General features: G+C 47.4%; 1 protein-coding gene across 8 annotated transcripts in view; it reads right to left on the reverse strand.

Moving 5' to 3' along the window:
- Positions 1–25,391, reverse strand: part of LOC138284503 (myotubularin-related protein 9-like) — a 160,952-nt gene that overhangs the window by 17,728 nt on the left and 117,833 nt on the right. For all 8 annotated transcript variants that reach the window (XM_069223360.1, XM_069223362.1, XM_069223358.1 and 5 more), the window contains 3 exons: positions 24,183–24,400; positions 21,531–21,692; positions 18,120–18,261 (listed from right to left, as the gene is read on the reverse strand). In XM_069223360.1, the coding sequence (XP_069079461.1) occupies positions 18,120–18,261; positions 21,531–21,692; positions 24,183–24,400 (522 nt within the window). The remainder of the gene's footprint in view (positions 1–18,119; positions 18,262–21,530; positions 21,693–24,182; positions 24,401–25,391) is intronic.

Genomic DNA, 25,391 nt, shown 5'->3' on the forward strand with positions numbered 1-25,391 from the left:
CCCTGAACACTGATGACACAGTACCGCAAGGCAGCTCACTCTTAATTCGGAATTGCTGAGGGATGCCTGCTAATCAGTGCCCCCCAAATGTATCTGCAAATAAATGAAAAGTTGACCGTAGCATTACACTCTCTCACATGCTCTATGGGATACCCCTGCGAAGACAGACTCAGGCAAGGCTGCTGGCAGATCAGGTAGGCTTGTTAGACACAGTAGGGGGTGTAAAGGAAGGGGAATACATCCTGATCTGTCTGGAAGTTATTGAAGCCAAGAATGTGAACCAAAGCAGACCTTTAGTAAATTAATGGGCAGCTTTGGTTCACAGAGATTCAGTGACGGTATTCTGCGGATGTTCAATATGGAACATATTTTCCTAGGGTAGACCGTGTAGAAAGCTGGCATGATGTGTGCTAAGCACTTATGGTGTTATCACCTTACACCAGGTCCAAGTATCCCCTATTAGGGAAGTGTAGGCAGTGTCTAGGAAGCCAGGACTCTCTAGAGGTAGCTGTGGATGAGCAGCCAAGACTTATATAGGAGACATGCAAAGCTTATGCAATACCACTACTGTCACACTGTAACTTGTCACATATGAAAAGAACCACACAGTGTTACAAAAATAAAGGTACTTGTAACATAAATACTAGAATAGTGAATAGGCATTTATATACACATTAGCAATCAGTAAAGAGCATAGAAAGCAATAAGTATTGACAAAGGTATTGGTAAACAGTGAGGGCCCTAGGGGAGGAACAAATCATATGCTAAACAAATGGAATGTGAAAGGCAGTCCCCCACCCCAGGAAGTGGAATCAGTAGAAGGGAGCTGGGGGAACTAGGAACACCCAGAGGTGAGTACTCAAATGTAGGAAGTTGGCTCTGTATGCACTATTTCAAAGTAAGGAATAGTATGCACAGAGTCCAAGGGTTCCCCTTAGAGGTAAGATAGTGGCAAAAAGAGATAATACTAATGCTCTATTTTGTGGTAGTGTGGTCGAGCAGTAGGCTTATCCAAGGAGTAGTGTTAAGCATTTGTTGTACATACACATAGACAATAAATGAGGTACACACACTCAGAGACAAATCCAGCCAATAGGTTTTTATATAGAAAAATATCTTTTCTTAGTTTATTTTAAGAACCACAGGTTCAAATTCTACATGTAATATCTCATTCGAAAGGTATTGCAGGTAAGTACTTTAGGAACTTCAAATCATCAAAATTGCATGTATACTTTTCAAGTTATTCACAAATAGCTGTTTTAAAAGTGGACACAGTGCAATTTTCACAGTTCCTAGGGGAGGTAAGTATTTGTTAGGTTAACCAGGTAAGTAAGACACTTACAGGGCTTAGTTCTTGGTCCAAGGTAGCCCACCGTTGGGGGTTCAGAGCAACCCCAAAGTCACCACACCAGCAGCTCAGGGCCGGTCAGGTGCAGAGTTCAAAGTGGTGCCCAAAACACCTAGGCTAGAATGGAGAGAAGGGGGTGCCCCGGTTCCGGTCTGCTTGCAGGTAAGTACCCGCGTCTTCGGAGGGCAGACCAGGGGGGTTTTGTAGGGCACCGGGGGGGACACAAGCCCACACAGAAATTTCACCCTCAGCAGCGCGGGGGCGGCCGGGTGCAGTGTAGAAACAAGCGTCGGGTTCGTAATGGAAGTCAATGGGAGATCTAGGGATCTCTTCAGCGCTGCAGGCAGGCAAGGGGGGGGTTCCTCGGGGAAACCTCCACTTGGTCAAGGGAGAGGGACTCCTGGGGGTCACTCCTCCAGTGAAAGTCCGGTCCTTCAGGTCCTGGGGGCTGCGGGTGCAGGGTCTCTCCCAGGCGTCAGGACTTAGGATTCAAAGAGTCGCGGTCAGGGGAAGCCTCGGGATTCCCTCTGCAGGCGGCGCTGTGGGGGCTCAGGGGGGACAGGTTTTTGTACTCACAGTCTTAGAGTAGTCCTGGGGTCCCTCCTGAAGTGTTGGATCGCCACCAGCCGAGTCGGGGTCGCCGGGTGCAGTGTTGCAAGTCTCACGCTTCTTGCGGGGAGCTTGCAGGGTTCTTTAAAGCTGCTGGAAACAAAGTTGCAGCTTTTCTTGGAGCAGGTCCGCTGTCCTCGGGAGTTTCTTGTCTTTTCGAAGCAGGGGCAGTCCTCAGAGGATGTCGAGGTCGCTGGTCCCTTTGGAAGGCGTCGCTGGAGCAGGATCTTTGGAAGGCAGGAGACAGGCCGGTGAGTTTCTGGAGCCAAGGCAGTTGTCGTCTTCGGGTCTTCCTCTGCAGGGGTTTTTCAGCTAGGCAGTCCTTCTTCTTGTAGTTGCAGGAATCTAATTTTCTAGGGTTCAGGGTAGCCCTTAAATACTAAATTTAAGGGCGTGTTTAGGTCTGGGGGGTTAGTAGCCAATGGCTACTAGCCCTGAGGGTGGGTACACCCTCTTTGTGCCTCCTCCCAAGGGGAGGGGGTCACAATCCTAACCCTATTGGGGGAATCCTCCATCTGCAAGATGGAGGATTTCTAAAAGTTAGAGTCACTTCAGCTCAGGACACCTTAGGGGCTGTCCTGACTGGTCAGTGACTCCTCCTTGTTTTTCTCATTATCTTCTCCGGCCTTGCCGCCAAAAGTGGGGCCTGGCCGGAGGGGGCGGGCAACTCCACTAGCTGGAGTGTCCTGCTGGGTTGGCACAAAGGAGGTGAGCCTTTGAGGCTCACCGCCAGGTGTGACAATTCCTGCCTGGGGGAGGTGTTAGCATCTCCACCCAGTGCAGGCTTTGTTACTGGCCTCAGAGTGACAAAGGCACTCTCCCCATGGGGCCAGCAACATGTCTCGGTTTGTGGCAGGCTGCTAAAACTAGTCAGCCTACACAGATAGTCGGTTAAGTTTCAGGGGGCACCTCTAAGGTGCCCTCTGTGGTGTATTTTACAATAAAATGTACACTGGCATCAGTGTGCATTTATTGTGCTGAGAAGTTTGATACCAAACTTCCCAGTTTTCAGTGTAGCCATTATGGTGCTGTGGAGTTCGTGTTTGACAGACTCCCAGACAATATACTCTTATGGCTACCCTGCACTTACAATGTCTAAGGTTTTGTTTAGACACTGTAGGGGTACCATGCTCATGCACTGGTACCCTCACCTGTGGTATAGTGCACCCTGCCTTAGGGCTGTAAGGCCTGCTAGAGGGGTGTCTTACCTATACTGCATAGGCAGTGAGAGGCTGGCATGGCACCCTGAGGGGAGTGCCATGTCGACTTACTCGTTTTGTCCTCACTAGCACACACAAGCTGGCAAGCAGTGTGTCTGTGCTGAGTGAGAGGTCTCCAGGGTGGCATAAGACCTGCTGCAGCCCTTAGAGACCTTCCTTGGCATCAGGGCCCTTGGTACAAGAAGTACCAGTTACAAGGGACTTATCTGGATGCCAGGGTCTGCCAATTGTGGATACAAAAGTACAGGTTAGGGAAAGAACACTGGTGCTGGGGCCTGGTTAGCAGGCCTCAGCACACTTTCAATTGTAAACATAGCATCAGCAAAGGCAAAAAGTCAGGGGGCAACCATGCCAAGGAGGCATTTCCTTACATCAAGTGACCCCCAGCGACCAGGAGTGCAGAGGTAAGTACCTGGTTTTACCCAAAACCAACAGGAGGACTTTGGAAAGGGACAATGCAAGACCCAGCTAAGAATGGAAGAACCCAAAGGTGGCTCCTGACAGAAGAGGAAGGGGACCAAGTCCAGTTCTTGTTTTGGTGTCTGGTTATGGCAGGAGCCACTACCCACCCTTCAGTTGATAAAGGACCAGGTTGACAGTGGGCAAAGAAGGCTAGCAGTGCAGCACCAGAGATGAAGAGAAGTCCCAGGAGAGATGCAGGTGATGTCCCATGACGGCAGTCGAGATGCAGTTATTAGTGGTGCTGGAAAACCACCTGCAAGCCTTGGCAAATGCAAGAGATGGAGAAGACGTTTTGCAAGGCTGAAGAGGACTAAAGAGGTCCAGGGGACTCGACCAAAGCAGGGGACTCCGGGGTGACCCTCAGCAGTCGGGAGAGTCACAAGAAGAAGAGGCAGCCCCCACAGGAAACCCACTGGCAGCAGGGACAGCAGTCGCAGTGAGGCCCACTCAGCACACCTGAAGAGAAGTCCCACCTCGCTGGAGCATGAGGCAGGAGACTGTGCTTGGCAGGAAAAAATGCTGGGGGCCAGGGCTGTACGGAGCCTGAAGACCCCTTGAAGGAGGAACAAACAAGCCTTGTAACTGCAAGAGATGTGGTGCGCAGGGGTACTGTTTTGCAAGGAGAGGCAAGGGCTTCCCATCTCCCAAGCTGGACAGCTGGGGACATCTCCAGAATACCACCTTTGATGCAGGATCCACACAGCTCTGGAGGAGAGAAGATACACGCAGCCAGTCGTCGTTGCATTTGGTGCCTGCAGATGCAGGGGAGTGACACCTTCACTCCAAGGGAGATTCCTTCTTAATTCTTGTGCAGGCTGAAGATTCGCCATCCTTAGAGGATGCGCAGCCAGGGAAATGTTGCAGTTGCTGGAAGGAATCGGAGAAACAATGTTGCAGAGTTGAGTTGTCGCTGAAGTTGCAGGTTGTCGGTTCCTAGAGGGTCCAGTTGCAGTCCCAGTGGCCAGAAGATTAAGTAAATGACGCAGAGGAGGCCTGCTGGAATCTTGCACGTTGAATCTGAGGACCTACCCAAGAGGGAGACCATAAATACCCCAGGAAGTGGGATTGGTCACCTAGCAGACTGATCACCTATCAGGAGGAGGCCCTGATGTCACCCACCTGACCTGGCCACTCAGATGCTCCCAGAGGCCTTCGCCCACCTTGGATTCAAGATGGCAGAATCAACTGGCCACCTGGAGGAGCTCTGGGCACCACCCCTGGGGTGGTGAGGGACAGGGGAGTGGTCACTCCTCTTTTCTTTGTCCAGTTTTACGCCAAAGAAGGGACTGGAGGTCCCTGGACTGGTGCAAACCGGTTTATGCACAGAGGGCCCCAAATGTGCCCTTCAAAGCATACCGGTGGCTTGGGGAGGCTACCCCTCTCATGCCTTCTCACACCTATTTCCAAGGAAGATGGTTTTAGCTCCCGCTCCCACAGGAAATCCTTTGTTTTGCCTTCCTCTGCCTGAGCTGGTCAAGCAGCAGGAGCGCAGAAACCTGTCTGAGGGGTGGTAGCAGTGCCGGCTACCCGGAAAACCCCTGAAGACATTTAGGAGCAATGCTGGGGGTCCTATAAGGAGCCCCCAGAGTGAATGGAATCAAGCAACCAACACTGGTAACTGTATTGTGGTATGATTCCAACATGTTTGATACCAAAGATGCCCAGGTTCGGAGTTACCATTATGTAGCCGTTTACCTGCGTCCTGTAAACGGGTAAAATGGCTTCCCCGCACTTACAAAGTCCAAAATGGAGATAGAGTTCGTAGGGGCACCTCTGCTCATGCAGGGGTGCCCTCAAACACAGGTACCTGCACCCTGCCCTCTAAGCTAGGAGGGCCTATCATAGGGCTGACTTACATTGACCTGGTGCAGTGGCCTATAGTGAAAGGGTACATGCCCCTTTTCGCGCAGGCTGCTTTGGCACACCTGCAGACACATTTTGCATGGGTTTCCATGGGTGGCACAATGCATGCTGCCGCCCATGGGGAACCCCTGGTGCACCAATGCCCTGGGTACCTAAGTACCATATGCTAGGGACATAAAAGGGGGCACCAGTATGCCAATTGTGGGCTGTGCAAAGTCCTAGGCAACCACATTGAGAGGGAGAGAACACAGTCACTTGGGTCCTAGTTAGCAGGATCCCAGTGAAAACATTCAAAGCATACTGACAGCAAGCAAAAGGTGGGGGCAACCATGCTAAATATAAGGTACTTTCATACAGACCGGCTGTGCGTTCCTTTTATAGACTGAAGGTGACAAGTGCTTTTGAAATGCCCTTTTCACAAGAGGGGATTTGGCAGTCCTGCCCAGGTGTAGTTTGTTGTGAATGTATGATAACTGTTACCTTGAGTGGTCTACTGGTGGATAGCAGCACATGCACTCTACTTGATGCAATAAGTGAATATTTCTATGTAGGTAGAGTGTGTACAGAGACTGCTAGATCAGAACTTCTTTGGTTCTTGTATAACTATAAGGGGCTCAGGTTGTCCCCAGGACATGGAATCTTTGGAAAATACGAAGGAGGCACTTTGTCACACACCAGCACACCATTTGTGAAGGCAACTGTGATTTGACATTAGTGCACTTAAACGTGCACGAAGGATGCTACTGAATAGACACAAGGTATCACTGGCGACCCCTGTACACTTAGTGGTCTCAGACAATGTTTATAAATGTCAAAGCTATTGACGTAGGGACAAATTAATTTTTCCTCAATCTATATGCAGAGGCAGTTATTTTAGTACACTATAAAGAATGTGTTGCTATTTCAAATCTGCATAAGTAGGACATTCGGACTGCAGTTAAAATACACAGTGTAAATCTATAAGCCCCCAAGAAGGTCACAGTAGGTATTTAGCTCAAGATCGCAGACTGAAGACGTATGAGCATTGTGACCTCCTTATGGGACATTATATGCCTCCGAATGCAGTACACATTTCATAGAAGAAACTACAACAATACATTTCACTGTAATGGGGTGTTATAACTATTGGTGGGCACATTCCTTTTGTTTTTTTTCAATCCACAGTACTGGTTTTGTAACAGCTTGCCCAGGATTAAATAAAGGAAACGCCATGCAGCGCAATAATTTATCGTTCCCTATAGCGAGGGTGTACGGAAATGTGAGGGGACAGTGAAATTTCCTTAATGATAATTACTTTAAGTTTATTGCTCTGCCAGGTCCCTGGCAGCATATGAAAGCAAGATGTCCAGCAGGGGAACCAGTGTGGGGCTCATGGTAGTTCAGCGCCAAGAGGACCCTGCAGGCACGTGCTGCACACCGACTTCCAGGGGTGTAGCTCCTGGGGTCGTTTGGGGTGTTACACCCCCCTAATAAATGTTTTTGGTGATAAATAGTTGGGTACAGGTGCTTTCAGTCGGGCATGGTGAGGTGTCTGTCGAATTTCACTAGGAATATTTACACACACAGCCAAAAAAGCACACGCACTCTGCCTCTCTCTGTTTGGAGACTTCAAAAATGTTGGATATTTCACAAAATAATGTGTTTTCTCTCACTTTCTTCCCCTACCAAATCGAATTCCTCTTCCTTTCCACTGTCCCTCAGGCCCCTCTTGTGTGCCCTGCTTGTCGTATAATGTGTTTTTAAAATTATGTGCCAGCTTGATTGCCGGGTAATATGAAGATCATCCCCTAATCCTGCTGACCAAGCTACGCCCCTGCCGACCTCCATGCTGGGGAAGTTATTCTCAGCAGCACTGTCAGAGGTCCGCAGTGTATTTACCTTAATGCAGTTATCATTAAATAGTAAATACATTGTCCAGTGCCATTCACATTAATGACGGATGGGTGCTAAAAAAGGAGTACCCATGGTCATTATGGCCCTCATTCTGACCTTGGCGGTCGGCGGAGAGGCGGCGGTCGGACCGCGAACAGACCGGCGGTATTAAAAATGGCATTCTGACCGCGGCGGTCACCGCCGCGACCGACCGCCACTTCCCCACTCCGACAGCCACGGCGGTCATGACCGACGGGCTGGAGTCTGCGCACTCCGGTCCGGCGGTCGACCCAAGACCGCCAACGGTATCATGACCCTGCTTACCGCCGCGGTTTCTGGCGTTCGGGAACCGCCATGCGAACCATGGCGGTAGGCACTATCGGGGCCAGGGAATTCCTTCCCTGGCACTGATAGGGGTCTCCCCCACCCCCCACTGCCCCCCCGAGTCCTCCCCCCACACCCTCCACCCCCCTGCCACCCCCCAGAGGTGGTACGAACCCCCTCCCCACCCCCACCCCGACATGCACATACACGCACCCCGACATGCACACACCCCCAACATGCACATATACACAACGGGGACACATACCCGCACACATACATGCCGACATGCGCACCCGCCGAACTACACACATTGCCCATAGGCACAGCAGCACTCCCCGCCCGCATGCACGCACTCACACACCCCCTCTACACACTCACACGCACACCCCCATGCACGCACACATCACACAACACCCCCCCACCCCCTCCCCTCACGGACGATCAACTTACCTTGTGCGTTGGTCCTCCGGGAGGTGACAGGAGCCATGGGGAGGTGACCGCCAACAGAAGACCGCCAACAGAAGACCGCCACACAGAAATGTGGGTCGTAATTCTGTGGGCGGTGTTCTGCTGGCGTGGCGGTGGAGGTTGACCAGTCTCCACTTTCCCGCCGACCGCCAGTGTGGCTGCTGGCGGTTTTCCGGCGGAACGCTCCCAGCGGTCAGAATGCGCACAGCGGCATACCGCCGCGGTCGGCGGTCTTCACCGCGGCGGTAACTCGGCGGTCTTGCGAAAAGACCGCCAAGGTCAGAATGACCCCCTATGTGTTTTTCCATTGTGTATCTTACTTATATTAGATTTCATCACATAGATTTAAAATAAAGAGGTAGGTCATAGAGAAGCCGCAGTGCTTTGCTTTCCATCGGCCAGGCAGTGAGAGGTGGTTTGTCAGAGGAGCTCCGTGTCCTATCTCATTGTTTTCTATTTTAAATGGAGGTTGAGGGGCAGAGAAAGCATGGGGACAGTTTGAGTGCATTTACTGCACTCTGAATTTCAAAATGGCACTATAAATTCTGATCTAAGGGAGTCAGACTAAGTTAATTTTTTTCTTGCGCCGGGTAAAGGAATTTTCTGACAAAATATGTTATGCAATAAAAAACAAATGTGGCTATTGCAAAATCTGAAAAATAATCTGGTGGCGTGAAAAATAAGTATTGCACTAAAACAAGGGTCTCCAACCTTTTCTGTAGTGCGAGCTACTTCTGGTCAGTGAAAATCATCGTGAGCTACTGAAGGCCAAGACCAAACAGCGACAAAAACGACAATGTCAAATTCTTGAGCTAGAAGCTGAAACAGATTAAACTGAAATTAAACAAAGTGATATATACTAGATGACTAAACATGGCATAAAACAGAGATTCTTCAGCTGTCACTCCAGAAAAAATTACTGGAATCTGCTTATCCTTTGCCTGCACTGCAATCCAAGTTAAGATTTATGAGGATGGGGATAAAGCAGTGAAGCTGCTATACTGGCTGGCAAATCGAGACCAGGACTTCAGATTGCTCCACAGCATTCTTTCTCACGTGTCACAAGCTGTCACTGATTCCCATATAATTACTCGGGAATGTGCATGTTACTATGTGCTTCTCTATGCAGAGCAACCCTCGCCACTGGCTGAGCAATGCAACCCGATCACTGAAGGTCTGATAATGTTCAGGGTTCAGAGTAGTGATCAGATGACGATTCTCGTGAAAGCGCTGGCAAATAGGCTGATAGAAGCAATTAATACACTGATACACCTAAACCAAAATGGGTTTATGCCGGGCCGCAGCACCCTTAACTTCCTCAGACGCCTTAACACTACCGAGGCACTATCAGCCGCATGTAATGATAGGAGGGCCCTGGTACCTATTGATTTTAAAATGGCTTTTGATTTGGTCCAAAGGCCCTTCATGTTTTGGTTGCTGGAGTGTATGAATTTCGACCCCTTCTGTCAATCGGTTCTATTACTTTACTTTGATCTATGTGCATGGGTTAGGGCAGGGGTCTTCAAACTGGGAGTTGGGCACCCCTAGGGGGGCCTCAAGTGACCCAAGGGGGGGCGCCAGGCTATGGCCAAAAGAAGCATTACACAGATAAGTGTTTTGTCTTAAGCAGAAACGCGTTATTGCATTTTTAAAAAGGTAATAGTACTTCACTGCAATGTTTAAATATGTCTAAACATATTTAAACATTGTCAACTTTATAAAATATTTGTGAAAAATTTTGAGGGGTGGCCCAATGATTTTTATTTTTCAACTGTGGGGGGGGGGGTGCGCGGCATTAAACATTTTGGAGACCACTGGGTAAGGGTGAATGCTGAATTGTCTACCCCTTTCGATATCGAACTGGGCACACTACAGGTACGTACTTTGTCGCTGCTCATCTTTGCCTTGGTCATAGACCGCTAGCGAATTGCATTCAGCAAGATGCACAGCTATGTGGATTCCACTAAATGGGGTCTGTAAGGGTAGAATATCGTTATATGGTGACAACGTTTGAATAAATATGAGTGACCCACAAACGTTTATACCTTGATGCATATAAATGATCTGGATATACAGGGAAACCTCTCAATTGAAGGTTAATTGGTCCAAATCTGCATATACACCCTTAAACAAACGACATAAGGACAATGACAGACTTACAATTGGCTGACGATAATTCTGAGTATTAAGGCATGCACATATCAAGGCGTGGGACCTCAACATCACCCTCTTCCCATCCCTCGGTAGCCCAGGTACACCAGGACATGTGGAAAGGCCTCTCCTCATCACAGTAGAGGGGCCTTGTTCAAAATGTTTTCCCTTATCAGATTACTTTATGTCCTCCATATTTTCATTAAGAAATACCACTTAATTGTATTTGCTCATTACAATATGCAATAATGAGACTTTTGTGGAGCGGGGGGATGGGTGGGGGCTTTTGAATTTCATATCACAAGTCTATGTTGAATCCCCCTTACAATGTCAGGGGATAGGATAGCAGATATCAAATTGTATCATTGGGCTAGCCATATTGTGTTGATTAGGTTGTTTGGGGATGGTGCAGACCTTGCAATAGCCCAATAACTGGAGGTTCTGGAGAATCTTGGCACACTCAGGCCCATATTTATACTTTTTTAGCGCCGGGTTTGCGCCTCTTTTTGACAAAAAAACGGCGCACACTTACAAAATACAATTGTATTTTGCAAGTTTGCGCCGCTTTTGCGTCAAAAAATGACGCAAATGGGGCGCTAAAAAAGTATAAATATGGGCCTCAATCTGTTATACAGCCCCAGAAAACACGCCGATCTCGTGCCTGTCACCCAGACATCAATGTCGGACTGGAATCAAGTTTTGAAATGGATTAAATGGCAGAGGGTGCTTATGGAGGACACCCCACCGTGGAGCGGTACATGGCTGAAACACAAAGTGAATCTGCAGGGCTTAAGGACTTGGGATAACGTAAGTATCTCTAGGCTGGGCGATGTCTAGGAGGGAGGCAGCATGAGAGCATTTATGCACTCCACCGAAACTTATGATATGCTTAGAATGCCCTTGTACCATTTTATAAAAATCACGGATTAGAGACATACCAAAAACAACTGCAGGCGCCTACTGACTATAGCCAACTGGGGGCAAAAATCAGCATGGTACAGTTAGAGAGGAAGGAGATCTCAGAGGTGTACCACACTCTGGTCAATACTTGTGGTGACCAGGAGTTACCTACTCGCTAAAAGGGACATGGCACGTCATTGGAGGTCAGACAGCTCTCTCTCCATGACAGAATGGACAGATGGAATGGAACTATTGTGCCAGAAGCAGAACAATTTGTGTATGTCGAGGGCATGTCCCGGAAAACGTTGCGAAATAGGGAGCAACTGATGTTCAAACTCTTCTAATACTGATGTATGACATGCTTCTCTACATGATCAACATTTTGTGCACTGAAGCAGTTGAGGATGCTGTCTTGTTTTCAAGGTTTTATGTTCATACACATTAAAAAAGACAAAAAGGTGTTATAAAAACGTTTATTAAGAAGTAAAGTCTATTTTTATGCATGCCAAGTATTTACTAAGGATGGAGACCAGTAAGTTCTTGTTATTCCTGAACTACTCCCGAGCATGGGCATAGGATGTTCTATGGACAACAGGAGTGGAGGCACTGAGTTACATACAATCATAGTTTATCCTATACCATTTTAGCATGGTCATTGTTATGCATACGTCCACAGGTTGCCTAGATTCACCAAATCTAACAGATCAGACTGTTGTGGTCTGTCTATTAGAAACAAGTCTAGGAGTACTGTTTTCTGTCACTGACAATGAGGTGTAAAGACACCTCGAAGACATACAGGGTGGCTGTGTGTGTGTCGCAGTGTTGATACACCATAAACGGCGCATTGAGAATAGTAAAGAACTATAGCCAGACCACATGAGACAGCAAGGAGGCAATAGGAGCGAAGGTTCCCGTGATGCTGTATCACTCTACCCTGATACTGGCTTTAACTGGTCACAGTGTGCAAGAGGTGACCAGTAGAGCTAAACACAGGTCTTCAAATACAACCTCCAGAACTGGCAACTATATTTCAGATAAGTTCTCAAGAATTTAACAATAAATGTCGCTAAGGCATGTAGGTGTGACCTCTACATGTTGTAACAACAATCCAAAGTAAGGCATTCAAACTGGACATAGGGCCTGATTACGACTTTTGCCGAGGGGATTACTCCGTCCCAAATGTGACGGATATCCCGCCTGCCGTATTACGAGTTCCATAGGATATAATGGACTCGTAATTCAGCGGGCGGGATATCCGTCACATTTGAGACAGAGTAACACCCTCCGCCAAGGTCATAATCAGGCCCATAGTGTTCCCAATGTGGCTCTAGGCATGTGACACAAACCTACAGTTGGCAACAAGAACTGGATACAATACTCCAGATTAGGCATCCAGAATTAGGAAGGTGGTCTCCTGAAGCTCATTCCTTGCTCCAGAGGAAGTCACCTAACCCGAACCGCATGCTCTGCATACGATTCCAAGAACTACACACTTTAAGGGAAAAGCGGTTCTCTAAAATAAGAACAGCACCTCCAGAACTGAATACAACATTCTAGTTGTGATCTCTAACCGTTTTTGCGATTCTCCAGGTGAGGCATCTTGAACAATACAAACACCGCTACAGCCCCTTGACAACACTCCATATAACGCCTCCAAAACTGGATGCAACACTGCAGGTGTTACCTCCAGTGCTAAAAATAATACTCTGGATGTAAGATGCAGAATTGGGCACAATATCATGGAGAAGCCTTTAGAAAGAGGCGCAGTTCACCATGTTAAGCCCCAAGAAATAGGCACAACAACTGGAATATGGTGGCCAGAACTGGACACAACCCTCCAAGATGGCATTCAGAAACAGAGTCACTACAGAAAAGTTGGGCTCCAGAAATTAGCAAAAATCCAAATGACGCCACAAAGACGCCTCACCTTCACTCAGTATGCCAGGTGAGGATCGCACAAGTGGACACCACGCTCCTGATGAACTCTCTACAGTCTACAACTCTCTACAGTCTACACCTATATACAACACTCCAGATCCATATGTGCTCAATGATTAAATACTATTCTTCTGATGTGTTTACTAGAAAGTGTGGCAAAATACCAGGTGTGAGAACTGAACACAATACATACTTGATACGCTGCTTCTGGCTGTCTCAATACTTCTGATGACCCCCTACAGAACTGGACAAAGTATGACAAAGATGGCCTCCTGAATAAGACACAACACTCCAGAATAGCCCCCCAGAACTAGGCATGGAAGTGACAAACTGCCTCACATATTCTGGCCTCAACAGTGTCTACCCTCCTGGAAAAGTAGGCTGCTGTTGATGAGCATGCTGTTGATGTGCTCCATGTTGCCTTCATCATCGGCATTGACATGAGTCAATTGAAAAATTAGTGTTTTGGTTTTTGGGGTCAGATTAGCAGCGCCTGAGGCGTGCCAGAGGCAAGCCCGTCTGCGCCCGTCCGCGCCTGGCCCGCGCCCAGTGTCACGACCCCTGGTCCCCAGCCCTCCCCTACCCCGCTGACCCACTATGACCCCACCACCCTCCACGCCCTCAACCCCGGGCGCTCCAACACCTGCTTCCAAGCCCACCCCAAGCGCACCCATGGACCCTTCGCCTGTAACTCCTGCAAACGCATCTTCCACCACGCAACTACCACGACCACCAGCCCACGCGCCATCAACCACCTCAAGTGCATCCTGGTCAACGCTCGCTCTGTCCACAAGCACGCCGTTGAACTCTGGGACCTCCTGGACTCCACAGCTCCGGACGTCGCCTTCATCACGGAAACCTGGATGAACGCCTCATCAGCTCCAGACATCGCCACTGCCATCCCCGAAGGCTACAAGATCTCCAGAAAAGACCGCACCAACAAAGTAGGAGGAGGTATCGCCATCGTCTTCAAAGACTCCATCAGCGTCACCACCTCCACCGAAGACACCCCTCTCGCCGCTGAACATCTGCATTTTCAAATTCGCACCGACCCCAGGACCACCCTCAGAGGATCCCTCGTCTACCGTCCCCCCGGACCGCGCGCTCCTTTCAGCGACGCTATCGCTGACTTCATCTCCCCGCACGCCCTCGCCTCGCCGGACTACATCCTCCTAGGCAACCTCAACTTCCATCTGGAACAGAACAACGACCCCAACACCACCGCCCTGCTCAACAACCTCGCCAACCTCGGCCTCAAGCAACTGGTGAACACCGCCACCCACATCGCCGGACACACGCTCGACCCTATCTTCTCCGCCAGCAAACACATCTTCTTCAGCCACACCTCCGCTCTACACTGGACCGACCACAGCTGTATCTACTTCACATTCCGACTCGAGACCCGCCACCTCCGCACTCAACTCATCCCTCGTCGACAGTGGAACAAGATCCCCGAAGAGCAACTCTTCTCCGCACTCGCCGCCAACCAACCCACCCTCACCACCGACCCCAACGACGCAGCCCTCAGCCTCACAAACTGGATCTCCAACTGCGCAGACAACCTTGCTCCCCTCAAACGCACGCATCGACAGACCAACGCCAAAAAACCTCTCTGGTTCTCTGACACCCTCAAAGAATCAAAGAAAACTTGTCACACCCTCGAGAAGGCCTGGCGCAAGGACCACACCGCTGACAACATGACTGCCCTCAAGAACGCTACCCGCGAACACCACCACCTGATCTGCGCTGCCAAAAGGAACTTTTTCACCGACAGACTGGACAAAAACAGCCACAACAGCAGAGAACTTTTCAGCATCGTCAAGGAGTTCTCCAACCCCAACGCCAACGCCGTCACGCCCTCACAGGATTTGTGCGAATCCCTCGCCACCTTCTTCCATCGCAAGATCAGCGACCTCCACGACAGCTTCGGACACCAGATCCAACCAAACATCACCGAACCCACACCCCCGGCCTTCACCCTCAACAACTGGACCCACATCAACACTGAAGAAACCAAATCCATCATGAACTCTATCCACTCCGGCGCCCCTTCGGACCCCTACCCTCACTTCATCTTTAATAAAGCCGACGACATCATCGCCCCGCACCTCCAGGCCGTCATCAACTCTTCTTTTTCTTCTGCTACCTTCCCCGAATGCTGGAAACACGCCGAAGTCAACGCCCTCCTAAAGAAACCCACGGCTGACCCGAGCGACCTGAAAAACGTCCGCCCCATCTCTCTCCTGCCTTTCCCAGCCAAGGTAATAGAGAAGACCGTCAACAAACAGTTGACCACCTTCCTGGAAAACAACAACCTGCTCGACCCTTCACAAACCGGATTCCGAACCAACCACAGCACGGAAACCGCCCTCATCTCAGTCACAGACGACATCAGAACCCTGATGGACAACGGTGAAACAGTCGCCCTCATCCTCCTCGACCTCTCGGCTGCCTTCGACACCGTCTGTCACCGCACCCTAATCACCCGCCTCCGCTCCACCGGGATCCAAGGCCAGGCCCTGGACTGGATCGCCTCCTTCCTCTCAAACCGTTCCCAAAGAGTTTACCTCCCACCGTTTCGCTCAGACCCCACCGAGATCATCTGCGGCGTACCTCAAGGCTCATCACTCAGTCCGACACTCTTCAATGTCTACATGAGCCCCCTCGCCAACATCGTACGCAAGCACGACATCATCATCACCTCCTACGCCGACGACACCCAACTTATACTCTCCCTCACCAAGGACCCCGCCAGCGCCAAGACCAACCTACAAGAGGGTATGAAGGACGTCGCAGATTGAATGAGGCTCAGCCGCCTAAAGCTGAACTCTGACAAAACGGAAGTCCTCATCCTCGGCAACACCCTGTCCGCCTGGGACGACTCCTGGTGGCCCACGGCCCTCGGCACCGCCCCCCACAGACCACGCCCGCAACCTCGGCTTCATCTTGGACCCCCTTCTCACCATGACCAAGCAAGTCAACGCCGTGTCCTCCGCCTGCTTCCTCACCCTTCGCATGCTCCGCAAGATCTTCCGCTGGATTCCCGCCGACACTAGAAAAACCGTGACCCATGCCCTCGTCACGAGCTGCCTGGACTACGGCAACACCCTCTACGCTGGGACCACCGCCAAACTCCAAAATCGCCTGCAACGCATTCAAAACGCCTCGGCCCACCTCATCCTCGATGTACCCCGCAACAGCCACATCTCTGCACACCTGAGACACCTGCATTGGCTCCCAGTCAGCAAAAGGATCACTTTTCGACTTCTCACCCACGCACACAAAGCCCTCTACAACAAGGGACCGGAATACCTCAACCGACGCCTCAGCTTCTACGTCCCCACCCGCCTCCTCCGTTCCTCTGGCCTCGCGCTCGCTGCCATCCCTCGCATCCGCCGCTCCACGGCGGGTGGGAGGTCTTTCTCCTTCCTGGCAGCCAAGACCTGGAACTCCCTCCCCACCAGCCTCAGGACCACCCAGGACCACTACGCATTCCAGAGACTCCTAAAAACCTGGCTTTTCGAGCAGCAGTAACCCCCCCCCTTTCCCCTAGTGCCTTGAGACCCGCACGGGTGAGTAGCGCGCTTTATAAATGTTAATGATTTGATTTGAGCTAGTCCGTATAATTGCACGAGTTCTGCATATTTTGAGCTTATTTAGGAAGTAATTTTTCTTGTTCTTGCAGCTGGCTAGATAGTTGGTGGTGCTGCATTCCCATACCCTGCTCAGAAAGGATGGTGCAACACAGGAGATACCACATCTGTACAGCATGTTACTGTTCCATGTGCGGGTCAATGATCTTTGTACCGAACCTGTTCGTGCTTGTGTGAAGCAAGCATGCACTGCTACTGCATACAGTGTATTAGGGATTATTATTTCTACCTTTAGTACAAATAGCTCTACCATACTAGAAATAGCATTTTACTACTGCTGGTAATACCTCTACTAGTGGTAGCATTAAGCCCTGTATTATTAGCAGTACTATGTGTGCACTGCCTCATGACAGCTATTAATATTATCACTTCCTCTACTAAGTTTCCTCCTCCTACTAAAAGTAGTAATTTGGTGGATGCTACTTGAAGTATATCTTTATATGTCCCTACTATTACTGTTGCTACTGGCAGCAATAGTGTGACGGTTACTAGTACCAATTACTACTGCTATTAGTAATACTCCATACTATATATTAGTAACTGCTACTACTAGCAGTGGTAATTATAAAGGAAAATGAATTGCCGTAATTGGTATCCATACTGATAGAAGCAGTACTCCTAGAGTTCTCAATTATGGAGGTATTAATCTCTTCAGTAATAGTAATATACATGGGTAGGAGTTGTAGATAGATCCATGCTAGCAGTGTATGGGTTAGGTAGGCAGGGTTTCCATCTAAGTTTGTCTATGGATGTCAAGGCAGTCTCAAACGTCAGACTAACCTGTGCACTGGTTTGGTGTATCCAATTTAAGGATCTATTGGAAGGGCGGGCTGGATTAGCACGTAAATAAAAGTGTATTTGTGAAAAAAGAAATTTAACCTTTTGCGTTTCACAAATGCACGATTCCTTTTAAAGACTAGTTCCAGTAAGAAGTTAGTTTCTCTAAGGGACGTGAAACAAATACAGTCGGCTTTGCAAAAAGCTTGCTATGTGTGCTGACATCAATATTATCACGATAGTGTATGTCAGTTGAACATGAACAGCCAATACAAGCTTGCATTTTACGTAGATTTGGGTGATTTCAAGCCATCTACACTTTTTACTTGTAGTGTGGAGGAGATAAGTCTCAAAAAGAAAAAACACTTCATATTGTGGGAGAGATGGAGAGTTGAGGCACTGAAACACTTATAAAACCCCCAACTCATGTGAATATTTATTATCCCTTTAGTTTGCTTTAGTGCCTCTTTCATGTAATTTTGCCTGTACTCTTGCGAAGAGCTATACAAAATACCAGTCCCATGTGATATTTACCTGAAGCCACTCACGTTCGATTAGGGCCTGGAATCCCGCAATGGTCCTGCACTCGGGGTCAATGATGAGTTGGGCAAGAGAGGTCACCAGTAGGGTAGTGTCCATGCCTTCTGTTCCATGCACCAGGACATAAGCCTCCTCCCTGGAATCAATAGAGAGAAACAGCAGGTTGTGTAGGTGAGAAAGAAAGACCCTTAGGTACTTTTGTAAGGCACCCATTCCAAGGCAGACAAGGCTCCAACAGAAAGACAAATTTAACCCACCCAAGTTGTGTCACAATCTCCCACGGACCGCATTCCACACATCTACACAAGCTTTCTGAGATATAAACTGATATAAAAGAGACTTGCTTCCAAACTCACAGTGGTAGTGTTCTAATAGTTTGAAGTAAATTCTCATACTTGGTTGACTCCATACTTTGCATTCTGCAATATTAGTATAATTTTGACATGTAGCCAGGCCAAACCTATAGGCAAGTCCACTCCAATCGCAGATGCATGGCACTTCCATAACATCAAATTATTTCTACATGTAGTGTTTCATGTGACCGTTCAAGGAGAGAGAACTTGAGCCACTGTCACCCAAATTCAAAAGGTGACCCATCACTTTTCCTTAGTATGAGGAAAACAGTTGATCATCTTCAAAGATTTATTTCAAAGGGGAATGGAAAGGGCAATCTTTTGACAGCAACTCAGTGGGAAACCAATGATCTATTATTACACTCTGACAGCCACTTTTTCAGGTAGCAAATGGACAGGGTGGAAGAAATGGGCTTGGCCAAGCCCAGTTTGAATTAGCGAATCAGTATGCCTCGCTCCAGAGGAACACCTTCTGGCCTTACTCTTGAAATCCTTCCTGTTAAGAGTTCATACAAGCCCAGGACAGAGAGGACTAACACCAACAAAAGGTCATGGATGTTGAAACATACGTTCCCAGTAAAAACATTATAAGATGAATATTTAAGGAAGCGCAGAAGGAAAAGACTTCTAAACGTCTTGAAGTCACATTTGTGTTTTTTCTTTAAGCACGTTTAAAGACTAATGGCCTCCATTACAGGATAGTAGTAGGACATCTGCCATAAACTGTTGTATCTTCTCTTCCCCATCCCTTGTTTCCCTAGCCTCATTTAAAGTGCTAGAAAAGACAGTATTCCCAATGATGACTTAGCCAGTCACCTGCAGAGTCATCTGAAAAACACTTGCAGTAGACCAGACCCGAGAAAGAATGGTGTCAGATATTTCACCCTCAATAGTACACCTCCACCCTCTGATACCACTACTGACAGCATCCTGTCGGTGTAGGTCCCCCATGGCAGTCCCAGAAAGAAAAAATCCATAAATTCCTCCTTCATGCTGTTAACAAAATAATCCAATTGCCTGAAACTCATTTACAAAAACAGACCTCTGCCTTGGGAGGGTCTGTCTTTAAAAATAATTCAGGTGACAAAATGCCTGTCGTGCCAGCATGGAAAATCTGCCACCACTTGTTTTTATGACCAACCCAGTGTGGCTTCCAATGTGAAGATGTATGCCACTTCCGGTGCAAAATATCTGCCACACTTCAATCACCATTAAATTCAATGGGTCGACTGTTGCTGGACCTCTGCCACACCATCCGTATAGTGGCCAGTCCATGGCCCCAAAATACTGTTTTGCCTGATCCCATCTACTCTGCCATTCAAATTGAGATGCTTAAAAAGCCACAGAAACTAGACAAATAGGTTGGTATAGGTTAACAAATAGTTTGGTATTGGTCTCCTTATAGAGGTTGGTAACATTTGCCATACAGTGGGTCATTGATCGCTATTTTGGAATTCAGTACTGTCTATCTACAATCACTCTATTTCTCTGCGATTACATTTTACTGGATATGTTATGTCTATACTTAGATTTGTCCCAGATGTGCCTGTTTCCTGATTTACAATTTTTCAAGTAAATTATGCAGGGAGGATGAGGTCAATCTACATTTACTTGTGGATCGTCTTCATGTGGCAGGTTTCACGTGTTCTCTGCGGAATAAACCTAAACTAAGGCAGGTACCATCATTTTTCGATTATGGAATATTTTTGTAATGTGAGGTGCTCATCCTAAAGGGCATCTTGGTGCAAGGAACCACTGACAACACAACCATCTATTAAAGAGAAGCAATTGCCGGAACAGCAATGTTTTCAGTGTCTTCCAATATGAGAGAGTATGAGAGACATGAACCTACAGATTGTATTCCTAGCAGTAATGCGTTTAATAGTTTGGGACCCAGGAATGAAAGGGAACGACCCATTGCCCTGTCTCTCTTTATACAATGGATTGCGAGGAAATGTGAGAACCAGACCACATGTTTGTCATCATGGTATAAGGCCTGAAGTGAGATGCCAAAAGAGAGTGTAAAAGACCATACCAAATTCCATGCGTAAGGCACACAGCTCTGAACCATATCTGTTGTTTTACTAGTAACCAATGAAGTTCAATGCATGCCTATGTGACCCACACAACTTTCTTTCACCCATAGGCTACTCTCACAGCTATATTTTGGAACTTTTTGTAGCTGACTCTGAGTGGGAAGAGTCTGGGAGATCAGAAGAAGGTTTCAATAATCAATCCTATAGAGGTCAGTGGCCGATATGACCTGATTGGGCAGTTGCAGGATGGAGAGAACCTCCTGGTCATTTTTAATTTGTAAGAAACCAGAAAAGGTGACAATCTTGATCTGAGATCGCATAAAAAGAAGCAGGGGTCAAGACAGACCCCTAATTATTTCACCTTAGTGGGACTTTCTATTTTAGTAACTCTTGCCACCTCTCACAATGACTGCCCACTGCTAGTGTTTCTATCTTGCTGGCATTAAGCTACAAAAAATTAGGATCCATCCACCCTGAACTGATAAGAGGCAGGATGTACGATAATAATGGTTGTAACTATGATCAAGACGTACTATAAGCTGAGTATCGTTAGTGTCGGAGATGGACACTCACCCAAACGACCTTATGAGGGTTGAACAGTGGATGAATGTAAACGTTGAATATTACAGGGCAAACTGAGTCGCCTTCCAGGACTCCACATATTACTCCTTGCTTAGGGGACTGATATGTGATAAGTCAAACTGTGACATGTCATAAAGGAGTCAAACCATGCCAACACCCTTACAGCTGAGCTCCTTGATTATCTTAACTTTATCACTTCCTGGGTGGTATGGAGTCAGCGTGGAGCTGCATGACGCTACCTAGTGACCCAGGGGAGCACAGCTACAACATTCTCTGTATCGAGTCTGGTGCCAGGGCAATAATCTATGGGGAATCTGCACCAGAATATCCACCAGAAAGAGCATTACTGCAGGTAAGTAACTTGTTCGACTATGCCCAGCCTGTGAGTGTTATTTGGACCATGAAGGAAAACAACTACATAGACTGGTTCTTACCTCTCCATGCACTGTGCTGCCAGGCAGGCAGTGCTGAGTGCCTCCTTCACATATGAGAGCCATTTGCAGCTCTCCAGCTTGCTGAGCCAGCGGTCCACGGTGAGTGTTGGGTCATTGCAGGCCTCCATCAGCCGGATGAAGCTCTCCAGCAGTGGACGGCCTCTGTGGGATGAGAGAGGGGCAGTCACCGTCGACCAACTTTGCACAGTGTATGTGCACTATTATGTACACAAGGCTACAAAGCCTAGCGTTACCTAATGTATAAACAGTACCCATATCATAAAAAGAAATATGTTGTTAACAAAGAATTATGTACACTATTGTTGGTGTGTTTGAATGTATTGTGCTTTAGAATGGATTGCCGAACATCAGTGTGCATTCTGTTAAGCTGATGAGTGTTTTTATGCTGTGTCCAAGAAGTGCCTCAGGGATCTGTTTTGTCAGGCTTCATGATGTTCTGCACAGCATTTGTAAGAAATTGGATTATTAATTTTGGTGCATGACTACCAAGGAATAATTCCAACCCTAGTCAGGATGAAACTCAAAGTAACTAACTTAACCTGGGCTACACCCCCGGTAGCTATGGCAAGGAGCAGACAGGCTTAACTTAAGACAATGTGTAAAGTATTTATGTAGTACTAAAATAGTAATGAAGTCAAAATCCAAACCAATAAAAATCCCAACCCAAATTTAAAAAACAGACTAAAGTTTAATGTACAAATTGACCCAGAATGACAACCACTCAATAAGCCGAACCAGAGACATACATTTTAAACATTTTAAATGGAACAGTGCCAAGATGCACAAAGTACCAATGCTAGAAAATGGTGACAGTAGGCTGGGACCTGGGTTCAATTTCAGGCTGGCCGTGATGGAGCTTTGGTCCTATGCACCAACCAGATTCATCCTGTTGAAGATTTTACCTTCTGACTTAGGGCCTGATTTAAATATTGGCGGATGGGTTACTCCATCTCAACGGTGATGGATATCCCATCCGCTGAAATCTAAATCCCATAGGAAATAATGGGATTTAGATTTCAGCGGCTGGGCAATCAGTCACACCTGTCAGGGAGTAATCCCTCCGCCAATATCTAAAGCAGGTCCTTTGTCCTTTAAAACCAATCCACCACAGGAGAACACTTCTAAAGCTCCCCTCCCCATCCCCCAGGACCCCAAGGGAAGCATTTAGAGACTGTCTGGAAAAAGCCAACAGCAGGGTCAAGTTGCCACTTGTCAGCTTAGCGGTTTCAGGAAAGACCTGTTGTAGCTTGTTGTATTCCTGGAGCTTCAACAGGACTTTTGGAGGCCACTTCTTTGTCTTAGGTACAAGAGGGAGAGCAGACCCAGTCCTAAGGAACTCCTCCCATGTCCTTTCTCCAACTCAGAAGTGTTCTGAATTGGATTCCTGGAGGTGCCACATGTATGCCTGGTACAAGCAAGTGGGTGGGAATTACTTCTGGGTACACCCTAACCAATAGGGTAAATGTGTCTGGGACCAACCCTACCACTTTTGACTTTTTCAAGATGGGGAAAGTCTTCAGACAGACTCAGCTGGGGCTCTGAGGCCTGGGGTGTGTGAGTGGGGAGTGTGTTATGGTACTCCTAGTGTCATCCCACATCCAACACTAAAACCCAGTTTAAGGCAGCCACTGTGCCCCCACAACAAACCCAGAAACAGAAGACTGGTAGGATAAATGTAGGATTCTTCAGCAACACGAAAGTGGATACTTTCCTTTCAAGTGTGCCCCAAGTGTTATATGTAAGACCCAGTGATAAAGGGGTGACTTACTAATATTCAAAAGTGAGGTTTTGATCTGTCAAGTTTGACAGGTTGAATTGCAATATTTTACACTGCTACAATGAGACTACAATGATAGGTGTGATGCCATGTTTGTGTTGCCACCTTTGTGGGTGGCACAACAGGTGTTGCAGTCCACTAGTGACATTTATGTTACAGGCCCTGGGTACACTTTGTACTATATACTAGGGATTTATAGGTAAGCTAAATAAGCCAGTTAGGAGTGTCACTATGTTGAAAAAAATTAGCACATGCACTTTACCTCTTGTTAACAGAGGTAAGGTGCACAGAGTCCTACAGCCAGCAAAAACAGTTAAGGCAAAACTTTGGGGGTACACCACACAAAAATGTTAATTTCCTACAGTATTCTACTAGAATATGGAGTTTGAAATATTGTGTTACAAAAATATAGTTGCCAGTATATTGACTACATAAATATCATGAAGGTAAGTATATAGGTTTACTATGTTACTTCACATTTGAGTTACGTATTTTCAAGGCACAGAGATGTGGAGCTGAGAAAGGTGAATATGTATACTTATGTATATCCTGGCTGTCATGATGCTTTGGTTATTCACAGTCTGGCTATCAGATTTTTGTATCACAAATATTTTGTTCCTGTTACTCCTACACACAACTGATATTCTTTTGGGTGCTACAGTGGTGGGATACAGAATGTTATGCCATAGGTTTAGTGTTCCTCTGGGATCCAGTTCTGTAGTGGGTTCTATCAGAAAACATTATCATTCTTTATAGCTGTTATACCATGGTGCCACGGGGCTGTGATGCTGTTAATCAGGAGGCCATGGTATGCAGGTGTTAGGTAAATGATGCATTTCTTTCGGTGTGCTTACCTTTCCAGAGGTCGGTGCAGCCTCTTCCACTGTGGATAGTTAGCTTTGGACTCAAATCCGCCTCCCATCATGCGAACCTGCTTGGCTGCCTGGGCAGAGCGCGTGTCGATGACGAAGCCTCTGTCCCCTCCCTCCAGCACTGCACTCAGCAGCATCTCATCCTCAGGGCAGCGCTTCCCGTTTGGGCCGGTCAGAGGCTGGGAGCTACGGAGCATCACCTGTGAGACACAGGAAACAGCAGCGCTGATTAATTGATTAATCTCAGAACCTTTCATGGTCATTAACTTCCCCCTGCATTAATTAATGGCATCTGACTGCTAATCAGCACCCCTCATTGGGTTTGAACACTGCAGGCTCTTTGGAGTGTGGAAGTGATTCGCAGGGTCACTTATACCTGTTTTTACTTTTTTAATAGTATATATATATCTGTATATATATATATATATATATACATATATCGTAGCAAAACAAACAAACGCCGCAGAACCAAGCCGCCTCAGCGGCAGGGGTGCGTGTAAGCGGGTGCAGCTATCCAAATCCAAGTCTATGAGAACGCCTGCAAACAGACTAACACGTGCACTCAATGATCCTTTAATGAAGTTTATTAAAAAATCCAGCCCCTGCGACGCCTTTCGGCACTAAGCCTTGTTCACGCACGGGGGAAAGTGCTTCAAAACACCATTAAAGATCAGGTGAATCTACACACCCAAGTAACATAGTAAAAGGACTTGCAGCACAATAAAAAGCACATGTTGGACTGGTAAAGTTGATGAAGCAGAAAATGAAGGTTTTGATTTATTAACGCATAAACGTAGTGTGAAACAATCATGTGTGATATTAACCGAACTAATAAAGATTGTACGGGGACAAAATGTGCCCTCAGAATAGTTTGCCATCATTTATACGCGTGCTTTATATAACGTGGTGTACTAGAATTGCACTAATCCGACATAATCATAAACGTGTGCTACGATTTGCTTATTTGAAATGCCTTAGCTTAGCATTACTTTAGCGGAGGCTTTGGCCTAGTTGCCTGGTCTCACGGTTTAGATGTTTGTATTTTTCCACTGTGCTATTAAACGTGTATTTCTGCTTGAAGCTGTATTTTTCCACAGAAACTGTTCACGTGCTTATCTTAAAGTTAGTGCCAGCCTGGCATATTTTCTCTTTAATTCAAGGTCGACTTGCAGGTGCGGACAATGGAGGCTC

Source organism: Pleurodeles waltl, chromosome 3_1 (genome assembly GCF_031143425.1).
Source record: "Pleurodeles waltl isolate 20211129_DDA chromosome 3_1, aPleWal1.hap1.20221129, whole genome shotgun sequence".
In the NCBI taxonomy this organism is placed as follows: Eukaryota; Metazoa; Chordata; class Amphibia; order Caudata; family Salamandridae; genus Pleurodeles; species Pleurodeles waltl.